The 20330-nt window shown below is 45.8% G+C and overlaps 1 protein-coding gene across 1 annotated transcript; it reads left to right on the top strand.

Moving 5' to 3' along the window:
• The first annotated feature begins 6158 nt into the window (after window positions 1-6158).
• On the top strand, window positions 6159-16270 carry LOC136045490 (patched domain-containing protein 3-like). Its single transcript, XM_065731415.1, has 4 exons — window positions 6159-7034; window positions 7129-7250; window positions 8984-9129; window positions 14021-16270. The coding sequence occupies exons 1-4, from the start codon at window positions 6294-6296 to the stop codon at window positions 15622-15624; spliced, it is 2613 nt and encodes an 870-aa protein (XP_065587487.1). The 5' UTR covers window positions 6159-6293; the 3' UTR covers window positions 15625-16270.
• The last annotated feature ends 4060 nt before the right edge of the window (window positions 16271-20330 follow it).

Raw genomic sequence — 20330 nt, 5'->3', positions numbered from 1 at the left:
CTGTCTATCCCACTGCCAGCATTTTAAATTCAGCCAGAGGAGGAGGCAGCTAATTTTCCATTTTGATCTAGAGGCTAACACATTTATCTCCAAAGTGTGTATTGCCATTAAAGTCCAGTGAGACTTCATCCAGACACCGCTCAGGAGTGTACCTCCACTATCAGACGAGATGCTTGCTTGATTGTAAGTGGGCACCCTCCCTTCCCACTGTCAAATGTGGGTAATGCTGTAAGAGTCAAATACCTATAAAAGCAGAAGGAATTACACTGAGATTTTGACCACATGCAGAGAGAGACTGTGATATTTTCAGGTTTGCTTGATTTTGGTTTTCCTTTTAATGAAGGAAAACCAAAATCCATGAATCAGCACTGGCTGCTTTTCACATTCAGCAAAATCTAAAGTTAGTTGGATGGCCTTCACTTCTGCAAATTGGCTCAATTCACTATCTCCTTCAGCAGTTTCTACACTTGTTCTATAGGACCCCATTCAGCAACCTTCCACCTCTTATGCTTTACCACAATTTGACAGGACCCAGGGCATATTGCTTCTCATTTTCTGTTAGTTTATTATACAGCAGGGCCTCTTCAGTGCATGTTACCTCCTCCTCTGGTGATATTCCAAAATTCGTACCCTCTGATCAGACTATCATCACTTTCAAGATTTCTGGGCAACTGGGGTTTCCTATTTGAACTCGTAAACAGTGCAACCTATTTTCTCCACATAGCATCAGTTGAAAAGGGATTCCTTCTTTGAACATCCAGTGCAGAACAAGCAGTCGCAGTATCAACAGAAGCTGTGCTTTGGTACCAACCATTTCTGACTCAGCTCAATCACCTTCATGTGCCAACAACATTTCTTTTTCAGTTGGAGTGTAGTGGGCCTTGAGTCCACTGCATCTCTGATCTCAAAATCCTAGGGGCTGAAGTCAAGGCTCCACTGGTGATTTCTGCCAGAGGCTCCAGATGGAGCTCAAGGACCACTATTTCCTGTTTAATTTAATCAAAGGCTCGTCGTTGCTCAAGGCACCATTTGAAAACATTCTTCTTCCTGGTTACTTGATAGATAGGGTTTACACTCAAACTGTAAATTAGAATATGCATTCTCTGAAAACCCACAACAGGATACCTTATTATTCCTTTTTGCTTGACATAGCTGCTGTATTATTAATCACACCCATAGGGATCTGATGTCCATCTTGTCATTTTATTTATGCAAAGCACTGGATTTCCTGTGCAGAACTCTTGACTTACATTGTTTTATAGGAAAAAAACCTCTAGAAGAATGTCAGTTCTTTTATTTCTATTTATCCTGTGTTGCCACGCACTGTGATGTCAGCAATGTACCAAAGGGGTTCAGGAGCTTCAACCAGTTCCAGTGCAGCATGGATCAGACCATGAAAATGTAAAGGTTCTGTTTCTGCCCTTGTGGTAATTCCTGGATGTTCCACCAAGTGAATGCGAACAGGGGACATCAGTTTACTGTGCTAATGGATGGAGGAAAACACACTGGCAATATCAACTGTAGCATATCACTTGTCTCCCTTAGATTGGAAGTTCCAGCATATCCAGCATGGCAGCACTCAGTGGTGACATGACATAATTCAGGACACAGTAGCCCACTGTTTATCTCCACTCACAGTTAGATTTTCACACTCTCCATATCACTCACTAAAGGGTGAGCTGATCACACCTTGACCATCCAAACAGCTTACGGGTGGGAATCAGGCAGCCTTGATCGGTGCAGTAATGCCACAAAACAGTGAGGGTTTGCCAAGACTCAGTAAGGATTTGCTCACTGGTGTGCTTGGGTACATTGTTTGCCTTGCTGCTGTACTTGAAGGGAATTTAGGTGGGAGTAAGACAGGGAGCTGATCTAACTTGGACACTGCTGAGCACTCTCAGTGAACAAACATCCTTATAAAAAGCAGACGTCCCTTGTCTCCTAGCTTGCTTACAGATTTATGTGCAAGTAATCGTCCCTTGTTTCATAAGAGTTGTGATGGCAGGGGACAATTGCTGACTTGCACTGCTATAGCCAAAGCCAGGATATGCAGATATGTAATGCTGGCAAATGTATGCATATCTCTGTTTTATTTTGGTGACTTTCATTAACTCATACATTTCTCTTCCTACTTCATACGTGCATTATCTCTTATGGAGTCAAGTGCTCTCCACTGTTGATTCAAGCATAAACAGGATACTGCCCTCTTAGGTGTCTCCAAATTAAGGAGTTGGGAGTTCTGAGTTGACTGTCCCTATTATCCCAATTCTGAAAGGACCTATTTTAATGCATCTGAAGAAACTCTCCCTTTCAGTTTTCTCAGAGACTTTACTCCGGGCTTTCACTAAGATCTTCCTTTTTTAATGCCCTTCCACAAGATAACCTGAAGTGAAATGCCACTGCACAGAATATTTTCAACTTGCAAAAGAAACGTAGAGCTATTACCCCTTTCTTTTCCCAATGTTATCAGCAGATATCTGTCCTCCCTGTAAGGAGTGATTTTGGTTTTTGTGTTCCTAAACATTCTGCCATTGAAGCCAGCCATCACCTTCACAGGAATGTGCACGCTGCACTGTGAGCCTTCCTGAGCTACGGCTGAGGAAGATCTGGGCTGAATTTACTGCATTCTTTCTCCTTGCTTCCCATGAGATGACAGTGTGCCAGAGCTGGTCATTGGGCCCTGCTGTGCAAGAGTGGTGGTTCTGGCACCGTGTTTTGAGGGTGGAGTTGAATGCAGTTCTCTCTCCTGCACTCTGGGTTATAGTGGTCTAACTGCAGGAAACAACAAGCGACAACTCTGCCACCTGAAGGGGCCCTGAGTTTTCATTTGCTTGGGTTGCTTTCAGAAAGCTGCTGTGGCTGCTTTATGTGGGCCAGAAGTTGGCTGTGAATATACCAGTTGCATTCTGACACCATCTAGAGATGAAGTCAGATTAGATACAAATGGATTGTATTTCTTGATCTCCAAAGATCTTGCTGGGAGGCAAGAAGATGCTGCACAAATCTGAGGGGCACTGGCCCAGCAACTGTGAGCTGGCTGGGCTTGTCACCCGTTTGTTAGCGTCAGGAAACACAAATAAATTTGGTATGGTGAATATTTACCCATGAGGTGACATGCCCTAAGAGCCTTTCACTGGAACTTCTTTGGAATACAGAAATGCCATCTCACAGCAATGGTATTCTGAGTTCCTTATATACACAGGATGAAATCACATCAATGAATTTATTATATCTCTTCCTCCTTTCACTTTCTGAACAATCATCTTTTGATACCAGGATTTCACACTTCCTGGAGAAAAAGGATTTACATCATATACAGTGTAATCATTGAACTTGTGAACCCTTGCTCTTGTGCCAGCAGGTGTTAGAGAAGCAGTATCCTTCCCATGATGTCTGTCCAGGCTCTGCTGGCATTTGTCTTTTTGGTTGTGGGTGTCCTTGTCTATCGGAGTGGTAACACATAAAAACACACAAAGTCCGCTTGCTTGGGTCTATCTGTATCTCTACATTTTAAATCTACATGTGGATATGAACATTTTGAGGAGGCAGAATGTCTGTCCCAAGGATAGTAGGGTATGATTGCAGCAGTCGATCTCCTTCCCCGGTCCCTTGTTGCCCCTCATCCTGCTTACCCCTCGCGAAGCTCTGTCACCAGGCTGAGCAGTCCTCCTTCTCACAGCTGCATTCACTGCCACCTTTAGACCCTGACAGAAAATGTGGGCAAGCCTTGAGACCTGGACGGCTGCACGTCCGCTCAGGAGATAGATCCGTTTGGGTAGCTGCATTGGTTGCTGTGGCTGGAGAGACAAGAGGAAATGCAGGGGATGCAGCTGTCTGCCGAGTGGATGCAATGTCTGGACCTCCTCGTGTGTGGGTGAGAAATGCCATTGGAAGCAGCAGAGTGACGGAGCCCGTCCAAGCCAGGAGCCACGCCAAGGCCTGACTGCCTGTTCTGCTCCCTGAGGCTGCCTTTTAGGAACCCTCCGTAAGACACAGCCCCCTGTGGAACACACCTGCACTGAGCTGAGCACATTCATCCTCCCAGCTGGACGGTGCAATGGCTCTCCTTTGAAGAGGTGAGAAACCTGGAAAAAAATTGAAAAGGGGAGTACAAGGTCACATGGGTTGGGATAGGGGCGTTTAATAAAAAAGAAAGAAGAAGGAATAAAAGAGAAGGAATAAAAAAAATAAGAACAAGAAAGGAAAGGAAGAAAAATGAAGCAACAGAAAGAATAAACAAATCCTGTGGTACATCTTGCAATCACTATCCAGCAGCTGAATGATGCCGTGCCAGTCCCTGAGCAGGAGCAGCCCCTCGGCCAACTCTCCATGTGTGACTTCTCAGTGCTACACCACATGGCATGGGACGTCCCTTTGAGAGCCTGGGTCGGCTTGCTGGCTGTGTCCTCTCTCAGCTTCTTGTGCTCCCCAGGCCTCCTTGCCAGCAGGGCAGCACAAGACCCTGAAAAGTTGCAGTCTCTGTGTAAGTACAGCTCACAGTCATCTAAAACTCTGCGGTGTTACAAATGTGCTTGTCGTCCTAACGCCACAAAGCAGTAGCATATCAGCTACTGTAACATATCTGCTGTTCTCACAGCCTAAACCAGGACAGTCGTGCTTACAAGGAAGTCAGAAATAGGGCAGGCAAGCCCATGCATGATCAACTCACCCCTGTGTGATGGTCACCTGTTCCTTGTATTGGAGACTGTGCTTCTATGAAGTATAGCAATTTGCTGGAAGTGTACGTTCAGCTGCAAAGTACAAGGTAGATCTTACTTTGCTAGGAGCCTGTCATCCATCATCCATCTTAGGAACTCCTCTGTTAGCCACAAGCTCCATATCTCTTTTAGTCTGCCCACATCTTAGGCCCTGAGTTATGTCTACAGGGGAGTGCTTATCTGTGTGCCTCGTTGTATCTTCACCGTCTGCTTTTTTATCTGGAAGTGTGAGCGTAGGTTCACAGTGTGCCTGGGATCTTGCAAGTGGATCATTTTATTCTTTTGAATTCAGTTAAGTCTGTATTGGTTGGCATTAGTTATCTTCTCATCATCAGCTGAAGGTAGGATTTCTGCTGATCTTGTATCAAGCACAACCAGTGCCACCGTGGCTGCATTTCCTTGGTATGGTATTTGCATTTCAGGTATGCAAATTCAGGCAAATAATATTTTTTTCATTATTATTTTTTTTTAATTTTAATAGAGAAGGAAAACAGTAGGCACAAACAAACTCTAGCACTTGCCTGGGAACACACAAATTCACAGAGCCACAGCATGCAGTCAAGTTTTATTTTCTTTCTCAGTGAGATTAAGACATGGATAACCCTTTATGGCTGGTTTTTACAGGGTATGTGTTCATGTGGATACTTTCTCTTCATGTCTTCTGCAAGCTGAATGTACTGTCCACAGTCAGGTCCCCTGCCAGAATGTCCTTGCAGTCTCCTCAGTGTCTTGCAGTGGGGACATGTATATCTGATGTTGATTTGCGCATACATCTGTTATCCTCTGCAGTTATCTCCACAGAACACAGGCTGCCATTTCCAGTTGTTGCTGTAACTTCTTGCCAGTAATTTACTGAGGGCCTCTTTGACACAAAGCAACTTTTTTCTAGAAGCACTGTTAAGAAAGAGCTGTTAAATTTTCAAAGGGCGAGAAGAAGTGCCTGAGTTAACCGGCAATACACCCAGAAGTGTGACATCTGTGGTTTATTTTGTTCTCAGCCAGAGGGCACTGAAATCAGTATTACTTAAGAGAGTGATTAACAGTAGCTTGCCCGTTCCAGTCACTAAATTTTGTTTATGAGTCCTTTATTTCTTCAGGTCTCTTTGCTATTTTGTAAAGTGGAAACAGCACAAAGCACATCAGTGGGTTATGTGTTATATATACGGCGCTTCGGTTCGCTTTCCGCAGAGCACTTCGCGATTCCGCTTTTGGCAGCATCAGAGACAGCAGCGGCCAGAACGGAGAACGGAGCATCGGCTGTCGTACCGCTGGAGGGGGCACGGGCGTTTCTAGGCGTCATCATCGCCAGATAACGGCAGTCCCGACACAGCAGCGGGGCGGCGTCCCGCCCGCGGGACATCCCGAGCACGGAGGGGCAGCCCCGCGGCTCCGCCCGCGTGCTGGGGTGAGGGGGCGGCGGGCGCGGTGAGTCAGCGCGGGGAAGACCTATAGCGGCGCGGCTCGGGAGCGCTCCGTTCCATCTACGCCGGGCGGGAGGGCGGTCTTCCGCCTGCGGAGCGAAAGCGTTACGCTGAAGGTAAGCGGCAGCCGCCGGACAGAGCCGCCGCCTCGGCCATGGGGCAGCAGCGGTCCCCCCGCGAGCGCTGCTCCTGCAGCAACACCAACTGCGTGGAGCGGCCCCTGACGCGGCTCTTCGAAGCGCTGGGGCGCGTCGTGGCCGCCTGCCCCTGGCCCTTCGTGCTGGTGCCGCTGCTGCTGTCGGCCGGGCTGGGCGCCGGCTTCGTCTTCCTGCCGGGGCTGCAGACGAACGACATCGAGGGCCAGTTCACGCCGACGGGCGGGCCCGCCAAGGCCGAGCGCGACTTCGTGCGGCGGTTTTTTCCCACCGACGACTCGGAGCGCTTCTCCGCCGAGCGGCTGCCCACGGAGGGCGCGTACGCCGCGCTCATCGCCGCGACGAAGCGGGACGACGCCTCGGTGCTCGACTCGCCGGCGCGGGACGAAGTGCTGCGGCTGGACGGCGCGGTGCGCGACGCCGACTACGAGCGGCTCTGCGCCCGCAGCGACGGCGTCTGCGTCGTCGCCAACCCGCTGCTGCCGCTGCTGGCCAACGGCAGCGCCGTGCCCGGGCCGCCCTTCCCGGGCGGCGGCGCCGGCGGCGGCGCCTTCCTGGGCACCGCGCTGGGCGGCGTGCGGACGGACGGCAGCGGGCGCGTGGAGGCAGCGCGGGCCGTGAAGCTGACGTATTACCTGCGGGAGGACGGCGGCGCGGCGGGCGAGAGCCGCGCGTGGCTGGAGGCGTTCCTGCGGAACTTCTCGGCCGAGCTGCGGGAGCTGCGCCTCGAGGCCGTCGAGGTAGCGCCGGGCCGGGGGGGGCTGCGGCGGAGCGGGGCCGCGCGGCGTCCAGGCCGGCGACGCTCGCTCTGACCGCGCTCTGCTTTCGCACCAGGTGACGTACTTCACCTCGTTGTCCAGGCAAGAGGAGTTCGAAGGAAACACCAAGAGCGTGATCCCGCTCTTTTCCGTCACCTACTTCCTGACCATCACCTTTTCCGTCGTCTCTTGCCTCAGGTAAAGTACCTGCGAGCCCCGGGGCTGCGAGCAGCCGCCTCTGTGCTTCCGCTCCGGGGCTGCCGGAGTTTGGGCCCCTTCAGCTGCTGCTGAGTGAAGTGGTTCTGAAGACACAGCCCTCGTGAAATGGAAAAATAGACAAAACACATTTCTTTGCTTTCTCTCCAGCACGAATGTGCTTCCTGTCTGTGTAAGTGGGGTTCATGCCGAGCACCAGGCAAATCCCCAAACAGGTTCTTTTCATACACGTGCAGCCTGAGTGCTGTACCCAGCAGTGTGTTCTGTGAAGCCATCAGTCACTTACGTGATCCCTGTCTCACATCAACAACCACAACAAGCTGTACTCTTTTGGTGGTCAAGTCCTGTAACTGGCACAAACTTGCACAGCCCCTAATTCCCACTTGTCTCACACAAGAAGGGGACCAGGAGCTGCTGGCAACTCCTTACAGCACAGAGCTCTGCTAATGCTTTGTAGAGATAAGTTTGAAAAGGGAAGGAAGCCGGAAGGAGAGGAGGAAGTATACCATTTTCAGGTCTCGTTGCACTGTTTTTTCTGCCACCTCGATTGTGGTACAGTTGAATCAACATTAACTTCACAAATTTTTGCAAGTCTGTGTAAATCATTAAGCATTTTGCTTGCTGAGAGAATCCTAAGCCTTGCCTGCCTTCCCAGAGAACTTAGTCTGCATCCCCTCTTTGTTCTGGAGGAAAGTGAGCTGTCTTGAATTTGACAGTTTGTGTGCTGTGCTTGAGGAATAAAGTTCTGCTCAAAGGGTATGCTTCATGAACAATATCTTGTGTGACATGCCACGCTAGCTAGGACATGCAATTTTGGGTATCAGCTGTCTCAGGCTCCATCATCTGGGAACACAGCCAGAGCAGGAGAGATTCGACCAAGTCACACCTGCACACCCTTTGGACTACTCTGTGCTGCACTGATTTCCCAAGAATTAGGCAGCTGTGCTGTGCTGCTCATATTAGAGTCTGGTGTGAGGCTTCAGGCAGATGTAGCTCCAGACTACACAGCTTTTTATGTCTATAAAAACCATAGCTTACCCAAAAGGGTGCAGCCTGAGTTGGATATGGTAGCTTATCAGATTCATCTTGCTTGAAACCAAGAGGTTCTCTTATTAATGTTTAGAAATGTTCTACAGCTTGGAGGATACTTCCAGTGGGGCACAAGGTAGCTCTACTGTCTCGGTGCAGTGTCACCACATGCAAAGTCTCCCACTGGAGAATCCTTGATCCAGTAATTGCAGGCATCTTGGCAAATGGCCAGTAGCAGCTCTGTCTGCTGGAAAGCTTCTCTTCACAGTGCTTACAGCCTATAAGATGCTTTCACACTATACTGATGCTACCCTAAGAACCTGTAGAAAGGGATAGAGCCTCTAAAAATGAATGACTTCTTTGAGCACCATAAATCTAACCTCTCAGTGGTACATATTTTCCTTGTAGTTGTTTGTTTATTGGTGCAAAGATCAGCATGCATGTTTACTCTTAGGTGCATTTCTCTGTACCTGGCCAGGAGGAATAATGTATCTAGCTCCTGCTGTATACATTCATTTTGTCTTAATGATGGCACTTGGGAGCAATCCTAACAAATACCAACTCCCTTCAGGTTCTCTTCATGGACGGGATACGGTCCTTATCTCTGCTGAGTATTCAGTTGTCATGCCAAATGCAGTGATGAAATACTTGACGTGTAACTGAGCTGTTCCTTAAAATGTTTTCAGACTGAGCTGTGTAAGAAATAACGTCTGGCTTGCATGCTGTGGAGTGCTTTCCTCCGGTTTAGCTGTGTTAAGCAGCTTCGGATTGATGCTGTACTGTGGAGTGCCGTTCGTGGCAACTGTAGCAAATGCTCCATTTCTTATTCTTGGTAAGTAGAAAAAGTGTGTTGGATCTGGTATGAAGGGAAAAGCTGGAATTAAAACAACTTGACAGTGTTACTCTTTTATGAGTGTCAGTTCATACCTAGCTCAGCAATGAGCAGTAAGGAATAGACAGACAACTTACACTAACCTGGCAGAGACTAAAGCCAGTATGCTTATTATCAGCTGGATATGCAAAGTAGCTTACTAGAGTCTTTGATTAGATAAATTTAGGCCTGAGTATATCATAACTGCAATTACAAAGTTCATCTTGCTTTGATAAGATGTGAAATTTCCTATGCTATGTAATGACTACAAGCAGTCCCATTTTGCTATGACACGGAAGCAATTCTTGTTCTTAGAATCAGCACCTCCCAGGAACACGAGGAAGTTACTGAGTATCGCAGCAGCTGCACAGACCATTTGACAGCCAGAACTTAGCTTTCAAAGTATCTGTTGCCCCAGTTAAATTACACCTTTAAAAGCCTTACCTAGACTCCTATGATGCATTCTTGTGATGTTTTCTTGGTCCTAATCCTGTACTGAGGAAAGAGCATGAACCTCCTGGGCTGTTAAAGGCTGCAGGTCATATGTGTCCAGCCCACTAGTTTTGTATTTTGTTTTTTATTATTGCCCCTCTTTTTTTTTTCTTAGTAAATATCTTAACTCTCTCTCTCTATATATATATGTATATCAGTTTTGTTACTTATATACATTAGTTATATTATATATTTCATATGTGGCCCAAGACAATTCCTCTTCATGCAGTGCTCCCCAGGGAAGCCAAAAGTTTGGATACCTGTGCTAGGTTGTGTTGAATGTCTAGCAAGTCCACTTCTGGGGACAGGTCTTTTCTTTGTTGCCTCCATGGTTCAGGTGCATTTCGTATTTGCATTTGTTCCTTGAATGCAAAAGCTCCAAATTTAACAAAGAACCACTCAAGAAGCTGAGAAATGGCTGAAAGCAGTCTCTTCAGATCTTTATAAATATGGTGAATTTGGTTTTTGGATTAAGGCATACAAACAGATTAATTTAGAAGAACTGTTTTCAGACCTATCTGCCTGCCAGGAGCTGTGTGGCTCAACATCATCCAGAGCTCCCTTCTGACTTGCTGCTCTTCCTCTCCTGGGTTTCTAGCTGATGCTTAAGAGAGATATGTGCCAGTCCCAAACATTTGAAAATCACCAGCTTTTTGTACTAATCAGCTGAGTTAGAAATCACAAGACATTTCTAGAATAAAATTTCTGTGTGCTTTTTACTTTTCTTCTTTGTGGGTTTAGGCAGCCACTTGTTCTTACGGTGTGTTCAGGTTCCATTTTCAGGCTTTCCTTCACAGTATCAAAAGTACAGGCACAAGCAGGAGGGCTGAGTGCTGAGATTGCTCCTTAATTACAGTATGCTAGAAGCTGCTCTTTTAGGGAAACAGCTCCATCAGAATCAGAAGTTGGGGTGCAGAGGGAACTTCCTGAGGGGGGCACACTCAGTGCTGCTGACAAATGTCTTTAGGAAAAAACTGATGATTAAACAAAAAGCTGTTTCTAATAGTTATCTCAAGAACCCTTGAGGTTTCCCTCATTAAATTAATTAATCATTTCTTGTTCTTTGGTATACATCAGAGATAATGTATTTTTTTAACAGTCCTTTGTTAGTGGGCTGTTATCATGCTGCCTTCTAGCAGGCTGACTGAAGTGTGCAAACAGATTAATATCAAAGACATTATATTGCTATCCCTAGTGGATTTCATGCATAGTGCACATAGTCAATAATCACACAGTCAGAATCCATGCAGTTTTCTTTTTTAATCCTGTACAGAATTAGGTGGTTGGTGGACCTTTGCCGAGCAAGCACATACCTGATTAGAAGCATGTTTTATTATACCTAGCTGTTTGCAAAACTATATCTCTTTACAGTTTTTAATTGGTTACTGTAATTTATCTTTGCTGGTCATGCATATTTTTGGGATAGAAGATTCTAAATCTGTGAGGAGATAGCTGCTGTCTCATTATAGTCTCATTTCTGTAGTTAAGATTGTTTTTTTTAGAATGCAGTTACCCTTAATAATCTTACTGGTCACTTACAGTACACTTCCTCGTCCTTTCTTGTTGACTTCAGTAAGGCTTTTGACACTGTCTTGGAAAACATCTCTGTAGGTAACATTAGGAAATGTGGAGTAGACAAGAGGACAGTGAGGTGGGTTCAGAAGAGGCTGACTGGCAGATCTCTTAAGTGTTGTGGTCAGTGGTGCATGGTCTAGTTGGAGGTCTATAACTAGCGGTGTTCCCCTGGAGTTGGTGCTGGGTTCAGTCTTGTTCAGCATCCTCTTCAGTTACCTGAAAGGATAAGAGTCCACCCTCAGCAAGTTTGCTATTGGTACAAAACTGGCTGTAGTGGCTGACACAGCAGAAGGCTGTGCTGCCGTTCTGTGAGCCCTGGACGGGCTGGAGAGTTTGCAGACAGGAACCTGATGAGGTTCAGCAAGAGCAAGTGTAGAGTCCTACATCTAGGGAGGGATAACTGCGTGCATCAGTAGAGGTTAGGTGATGAGCTGCTGGAGAGGAGCTCTGCAGAGAAGGACCTGGGTGTCCTTTTGGGAAGCAAGTTGCTCACGAGCAGCAGTATGCCCTTGTGGCCAAAGAGGCCAATGGTGTCCTGTGGTACATCAAAAAAAGTGTGGCTGGCAGGCTGAGGGAAATGATCCTCCCCCTCTACTCTGCCCTGGTGAGGCCACATCTGGAGTACTGTGTTCCATTCTGAGCTTCCCAGTTCAAGAAAGACAGGGAACTGCTGGACAGATTCCAGCAGAGGGCCACAAAGAGGATGAGGGGCCTGAAGAAGAGAAGACTGAGCAGGGACCTTACTAAAGCTTATAAATATCTAATGGGAAGTAGTCAAGTGGATGGACCAGGCTGTTTTTGGTAGTCCCCAGCAAGAGGACATGGAGCGATGGGAACAAACTGGAATACAGGAAATTCCATGTGAACATGTGAGAAAATAACTTACTTTGAACATAGTGAAGCACTGGAACAGACTGCTCAAAGAATCTCTGAAGTCTCCTTCTCTGGAGATATTCAAAACCCACATGGATACTTTCCTGTATGACCTATTTAGAGAACAAGCTTTAGGTGGGGGGTTGGACTCAGTGATCTCCAGACGTCCCTTCCAAACTCTGTGGTTCTGTGACATCAGTGCATTACCACATTTGGCATATTTGTGGCTAAATTGTTTCTTTTTCATTCATCATTCACATATTTGTGATCATTTCTACCCACTATTTCTACTCCTTTAGTTAAGTTAGTTATTCCCCTCTGTGGACTAGATTACAGCATTACAGCCTTATATGTCTGGTGTTTGGACACCAAACTGCTGATAGCAGAAGGATCTGACTTGCTGTATTTTTGAAGCCAGACATAGGGTAACTCACAGTTCAGTTTATCTAAATTCAACAGCTGTTACATTCAGCTGTGCCTGCTTTGCAGAATGGACTTTGTGCAGGAGGCCTGGGGAGGGTCAACGTGCTTTCAGCAGCTTGCCACTGTAGTGTCTGTAGTGTCTGTATTCGTAGACCAGCACTCATCCATAAGTTGTTCTTGCTAATGTGTTCTTGCCATCTTTGGCTGATTGCTCTGTATTTCCTGTCCTTCTCTCCATTCAGATGTGTTTCAGCTACTTAGCCAGTTATTCTCTTTTGTGTTTCTTACTTTTTTTTTTTCCACTGATCTGCTATAATTCTGAAAACTACTATATTAGCATTTCTTCAGCCACCAAACTGGCTGTGAATTGATTATAACTCTTGAAGCAATTGTAACACTTCCCAGCTGCCACTGGGAATGTAAGTCCTTTTTCTTCTTGTGTTGATTCAAATGTTGACAAACACTGAGTCTTGTGAATGCTTGTGATCAAGATAAGTACTTAGTTTTACAAACAATTCATAGCTGCCTTCTTAGGACCAATTAGTTTTGCACACAGTGTATAGTGGTTTAATATTCTGCTTAACAGCATCACCTATTGCATCTCTATTCATCTGCTCTGGCTTTCACTTTCTGTATGATTGCTTGTCAGAGAACAGAAGAAATCTTGATACAGTGACACTGGCAAAATACTGACCAGTTTCTGATAAACTCTTAGCTGTTAGCAGAGCAAGGTGAAGCTTATTAAATTCTACGTCTAGCTTCTGCTTACTTTATCTTGTGTCTTGGCAAAAACGTTAGCCCAGGACCCAGAGTTTTCCTGGCATGGTTTTCCAGGATTCTGGTGAGCAGTATATCCTGGCATATCTATAAAAATGTGAAGATTAATTAATATAAGAAAGGAATTTAAGAACCATGATGAAAGCAGAAGTCAAGAAATAATACAAATGTCAAAAATAAGTTGTTTGCAGAGATCATTAGTAAGTTCTCTAAGATAAATGGGGAGAGTAAAGAGGGAATGGGAGCGACTGGTGAACGTCAGTGACTTCATGTCTGCAGAATACCAAGCAAGAAATAATTGGTCTAATTCGCTGAAGTGGTGAAGCCCGGATTGCGGGGAGAGCAGGAGATGCTTCTAAATATAAGAAATGTCAGGATAAGAAATGTATTTGAATCTGTGTCATCTACATCAGTGGATACTTGAACAACAGACGCAAAACACCCAAAGAGATGAGTGAAGTGTGCTCAGCCCTTCAGCAGAGCTGGGTGAAGGATCAACAATGTGACAGGTTGCTATGAGTTTCTGAAAGGCAGTAGTGCCAACTGTATCCAAAGGATGCATTTTCTTGTTTCACATCAGCACTAAAGAAGTAGCCTTGCTTGCTTTTTGAAAATTCTGTGTAGCCTAAAATGGTGTTCATTTTGTACCTTTGCCGGGTGTCAGTGGAAGCCGCCTTGTGCAACGTGGAGTTAACTTTTTCTCCTGCTGCAGGAGTTGGCGTGGATGACATGTTCATCATGATCGCTTCCTGGGAGCAGAGCTCAAGAAAGGCAGAAAAATCAGACACCAAATCTCGTCTGGCCGAGACTTACAGGGAAGCGGCGCTTTCCGTGACCATCACCACTCTCACAGATGTCTTGGCCTTCTTCATTGGCACCTGGACTGCTTTTCCTTCTGTGAGATCATTCTGCCTCTATACCGGCACTGCCTTTGTCTTCTGCTATGTATATGTTATTACCTTCTTTGGGGCAGTTATTGCGTTAAATCATAAAAGGGTGAAAGGAAACCGACACTGGATAACTTGTATGCAAGTGAAAGTAGGAAAGAAGTCCTGCTTGTATAACGCATGCTGTATAGGCAGCTGTGCTAGTGAGTCACCTGAGCCAGACACCAGCGAGGCAGAAAGCGAACATCCAATGAGCGTATTCTTTCAGAAGTATTATGGCCCTTTCTTGACAGGGAGCTGGATCAAGCTTCTTGTGGTGTTGCTGTATGGAGCGTATTTGGGTGGCAGTATTTATGGATGCACTCAGATGAGGGAGGGCATCGATCTTCGAAATCTGGCTAGCGATGACTCTTACGTTATTGCATACTACGATGACGATGACAGATACTTTTCAGAATACGGACCCAGGGTCATGGTTGTCGTTACTGGCAGCGTACAGTACTGGAATGAGTCTGTTCGTAATGACATTGAGGCTTGCACACGGGATTTAGAGAACATTGCCTATGTAGACAAGAACTTCTCACTGTCGTGGCTGAGAGTATACACAGGAATTGCTGGAAGTGGTTTAATAAATATAAACAATAAGGATAATTTCATTAATAACTTATCTGTACTGTTCCAATATTATCCCAGTTTTAAGTGGGACATTAACAAGACTGGGGATGAAATAGCAGCTTCACGTTTCTTCCTCCAGACGGTGAACGTCACCTCAGCCGTTGATGAGAAAAATCTGTTAAATCAGTTAAGAGACAGAGCCAAGCAGTGCGTGGTTCCACTCATGGTGTACCATCCAGCATTCATCTACTACGATCAGTACCTGGTGATAGTGCAGAACACCATTCAGAATGTCGTCGTCGCTGCTGGGGCAATGCTCGTTGTCTCTCTTTTGCTTATTCCCAGCCCACTGTGTTGCTTGTGGGTGACTTTTGCTATAGCTTCTGTTATCGTTGGTGTTGCTGGTTTCATGACGTTCTGGGACATCAGCCTCGACTCCATATCCATGATTAACCTCGTCATCTGTATAGGATTTTCGGTAGATTTTTCTGCGCATATTTCCTACGCCTTTGTTACGAGTGGAGAGTCGTCAGCCAATGAAAAGGCAATAGGAGCTCTGCACCAGCTTGGTTACCCAGTGTTACAAGGAGCAGTATCCACTGTGTTAGGAGTAGTTGTCCTGGCTGCAGCAAAAACCTACATCTTCAGAACGTTTTTTAAGATCATGTTTCTTGTCATTTTGTTTGGAGCACTTCATGGTCTTGTGTTTATTCCTGTATTTCTGACCTTTTTTGGATACTTTCGCAAATCGCTCCACATTACTGAAACTAAAATGCTAGACCTTAGTTCCAGAAATGATAAAGGCCATTCATGACTAATTCAAATGTTAACAGTTATATATTTATTTTTTGTGGATTAAAATGCAGTGACTTCCCGAGAATGTAAGAAATGAAGGATGAGAAGGATTGAATAATTAATACAACAGAGAGACAAAGGCTTAAGAAAAGCCAGGCACTAAGTAACAGAAGAAATGAAAGTGCACAGAATGGATTTACATTTCGTCATTTTTTGTGTACTTGACTTTGTGTAACTTTAATGTTGTTAAACTTTTTATTGTGTGTGTGTTTGAATTGTTTACCAAATGTATTGAAACTGACATTATTATAAACACTAAAGATTGTCCCCGCATCATGGACTTGTTGCAGTTCAGTCAGGAAATGCACACAAGGGGCAACAGCAACCACCAGTTTTGTGCATTTCCTGGCTATTTACCTTGGTACTTTCACTCAACACTGAGCCTGAAGACAAGTTCCCCAAGAGGCTCAAACCTTGAGGTTTTATAGCGAGGTGATCAACTCAGTACTGCCTCATACTACAATGGTTCATAAAAGTTTGGGAGACTTAGTCTGCGTAGGTTCCTAATGCAGAACGAGAAGCCCTTAGGGAAGACTAACTGACCCACACTTCTTTTTGTTGAAATGCACCTTTTCTTGCTAAGATTAAATAGGTTGTCGCTTTAAGACGACTGTGTTTATTTTGTTGCCTGCGGTTTCCAAATGGATGTGTACTGTAGACTGATCTCCAGAGTGACCATAGTGTCAAAGGGCATACCATGGCATGGCAGGGCTGGGATTTCCTAGAATCACGCCTGATTGAGGTCAAAATGGAAAAGCAACCCAGGTTTAAGTCATTCAGTTCCAAAATTAGTCATAAATTCCATTGTGTCTGTCTGTAACAATCCAACTTTTGAGGCATCAGTGGAGCAGAAGAGCTTTCACTGAAATATGAACTGATAATAAATGATGGTTCTGTCTGTAGGGACAGAACACTGGATTAAGAGCCAGTACATAATTTGTCACCAGTTTAATGAGCTACCTGTCAGAAATCTGCTGAGTAATGGCATATAACATTTGTAATTTAGGAAAAAATGGAGTCCAGGAGGTATAAAACTGTACAGTCCAAAGCTATGGAGCATTTCCTGTGAAAGCTATAGCTAGTGTGGCAAACCCTCTATTCCATCTGGATTTAGGGCAGTTCCATAGGACTCCACCCAGACATCTGCTGGAAAAGTAGCAGAGAGCTGTAGGCAATCCAGGAGGCTTCTGGAATGCATTGAGATTGACTTCCTGAGTCCAGTAATTGGTGGCCCCACTAGGGGGGATGCAGCACTGGACCTGTTGCTCACCAGCATGAGTGAACTGATGGGTGACGTCGGGATTGGAAGCTGCCTGGGCTGTAGTGACCACGCTATGGTTCATGAACCAGAGAAACATGAGAGAGGTGAACAGTAAAATTAGGAAGCTAAACTTCAGGAAAACTAACTTCCAGCTCTTCAGGGAGTTAGTCAACAAAACAAAAGGAAACTGTCCTTGTGGGCAAGGGTGTGGAGTAGAGCTGGCAGATCTTTTAGGAGGCTTTCTTCAGGACACAAGAGCTCTCCAAGTGTAGCAAACAAGGAAGGGAAGGCAAGTGACCAGAATGGCTGAACTGGGACCAACTAGGCAAACTGAAGAGCAGGAAGGAAGTGCACAGGCAGTGGGAACAGGGACAGGTACTCTGGGAAGAGTATGCAGAAGCTGCTAGGCTGTGTAGGGACGGTGTCAGGAAAGACAAGGCCCAGCTTGAACTGAACTTTGGCTAGGGATGCCAAAAAGAACAAGAAAGCGTTCTACAGGTACCTAAACAGAAGTGGAAAGTCCAGGAGGGTGTACTCCCCCAATGGGAGTCAGTGGCTCCATGGCTGGATAGATGTCAGTGACAAGTGGTGTTCTCCAGGGGTTGGTGCTGGGGATGATACTCTTTACTATTCCTCAGTGACACTGACAGTGAGGTCAAGTGCACCTTCAGCAAGCCTGTGATGACACCAAGCTGTGGTGTGTGGTCAGCACACCAGAGGGACAGGATGCCATCCAGAGGGACCTGCTCAAGCAGTGGGCCCAAGTGAACTTTATGTGGGTCAATAAATCCAGACGCAAGACCGTGCTTCCTGGGTTGAGGCAACCCCCACTACCAGTAAAAGCTGAGGGATGAAAGGATTGAGCACAGCCCTGCCAAAAAGGACCTGGGGGTACCTGAGGATGGGAGGCTGCAGGTGAGCTAGCAACGTGCCCTCACAGACCAGAAACCCAACTGTAACCTGGGCTGCACCAAAAGAAGCATGGCCAGCAAGTCAGGGAGACAACCCTGCCCCCTACTCTGCATTGGTGTGGCCTCACCTGGAGTACTGCATCCAGATGTGGAATCCTCAGTACAGAGGACAGATAGACCTGCTGGAGCATGTCCAGAGGAGGGCCACAAAAATTATCGCAGGGATGGAATAGCTCTCCTGTGAGGACAGACTGTGAGAGCTGGGGCTGTTCAGCCTGAAGAGAAGGTTCTCAGATGACCTGAGAGCAGCCTTTCAGTATCTAAAGGGGAGATACAACAAAAGGGGACACGCTCTTGAGCAGGTTCTGTGGTGACAGAAGAAGGGGAAATGGTTTCAAGCTCAGTGAGGGCAGATTTAGATTAGATATGTGAAAAAAACTCTTCTACAGAGATAGTGGTGAGGCACTGGACCAGGCTGCCCAGTGATACGGTCGATGCCCTGTACCTGGAGGCTTTGAGGGTAAGGCTAGACAAGGGCTTGGGCAACCTGATCTAGCTGTGGTGTCCCTGTTCATTGCAGGAGAGCTGGACCAGATGGTCCAGAGGTCCCTTCCAACTCTAAGGAGTCTATGGTTCTGTGACTCAGTAGAGCAGAATGTTTCCTTTGTAATGCATCTGTTGATGAAGACAGCAGATGTAAAGTCACATCACTCAAAAATTTACAACTTTCAGTACACCCTAGGTGTACTGATGGAAATTTTCAGAGCAGTGAATCATAAGTTGAAATCAATTCAGTAGCTATAGATTAAAATCACTGTGATGGCTACATGACAAAGCTCAAGATAAGCCACCATCAGACAGGAAGACACTACACCAGCATTTACTTGATACTGGGTAAGTCTGGAATCAAAACATTTATCAGAGACCACAGGCAAGTTTCTGTCCAAAGAAACTTGGAGGCTTAACTGAGCAACCAGAAAAAGGAAACTAGAACAAACCCCAAACACATTCTCAGAATGCTCTGATTCTGTGCTTTTCCTCTGAAATTGGAAAATAAAAAATACCAGTGTTGAGCTGGAACTTGGCTTTGAATATTATTTTGTTAGCTACTCAAATAGAGAAGGCTCTGAGGAGACCTTACAGCAGCCTTCCAGTAGCAAAAGGGGGCTGAAAAGAAAGACAAGGAGAGCAGTAACAGGACAAGGGGGAATGGCTTTAATGTAAATCCTCTTTAAATTATTAGAAAGAAATTCTTCCCCCCTGAGGATGGTGAACAAGGCACAGGAACAGGCTAGCCAGAGGAGCTGTGGATGCCCCTTCTCAGGAGGTGTTCAAGGCCAGGCCAGACACAATCCTGAACAGCCTGATTTAGTGGGAGGTGCCCCTGCCCCCAGCAGAGAGGTTGGAGCTAGATATCTTTAAGGTCCCCTTCAAATCCAAGTCTCCCTACGATTCCATGCGAGTTTGGTTGAAAGCACATCCATGGCCCTTGAAGCCTTACTTTTCCTCAGCAGCACAGCTGCTGTTAGGTGCCCAGAGGACAAAGATACCTTTTATACCTGAAAGAAACTGCACTTGGCTCTTTTTTGCATACACCAAGAGGTGTCCAAAATTAAGTGTTAGACCTCAGGACTTACCCCACAAAATAAATCATTCTGTAGAGATTTTTTTACTTCTCAAGTAAAAATTTTCTGCTTTTGTTTTTAACAACAGATTTGCATTATTCACCTGGAAACATTTCTGTCCAAGTACCATTACTGAAGCAGGATCTGAAGAGCGGCTCTGAATTACTAGGGAGAACATTCCCTAGGAATATAATCAGTATACAATTTTTCCATAACTACTACATTTATTTACAAGTTAAAATGTCTTAATATATTCCATTTACATCATAGGAACACTGTATTACACTGTGTAGCAGTTTACAGTGATAGGTTGTCATGGTTTTATGATTTTTGGTACTGGTATTCCACATCATAACATCATGTAGTGCATTTAGAGTTAAAGAGTTAATGCTCCAGCTCCGTGGATCATCAATAGTTCCAGGTATACCTGTCTCAGAAGAGAAGAAGAACTCCATTCCCCAGAGGACTTTGTGATGCTTTGCGTTCTTACGTGTTTACGCTCAGAGGGAAAGATAAAAACTGTCTGCGGTCACGGGACACTCTCTCTCTTTCCTTTGGGATGGACTCAGCAGTGGGTGCTCGCTGCCGTCTCGCCTTCAGCGTTAGCGTAAGGCCTTCGGTTTATCGGACACTCTCTCTCTTGCTCATTTTATTTGATTTATTAGCTTTAATTCCAATTATATTGTATTATATTGTGTTATTTTGCTTTCTGATATCTTATTTAGTAAATTAGCTTTCCTCCTCAGATCGTTGCCGCTGTTTTGTTTCTAGGCCCATCTCCATTTTCCCTTTTCCCTTTCCCCCTTCCCCTTTCCTGGGGCGTGGGTCCGTGGGTCCCCCGCACCAATCGTCACGGAACCGGGCCGAG

Source organism: Cyrtonyx montezumae, unplaced genomic scaffold (genome assembly GCF_038088225.1).
Source record: "Cyrtonyx montezumae isolate F1298 unplaced genomic scaffold, pur_monq_1.0 scaffold_14, whole genome shotgun sequence".
In the NCBI taxonomy this organism is placed as follows: domain Eukaryota; kingdom Metazoa; phylum Chordata; class Aves; order Galliformes; family Odontophoridae; genus Cyrtonyx; species Cyrtonyx montezumae.
The sequence above is the reverse complement of the archived record's forward strand: the minus strand, read 5'-3'. Positions and strand labels throughout refer to the sequence as shown.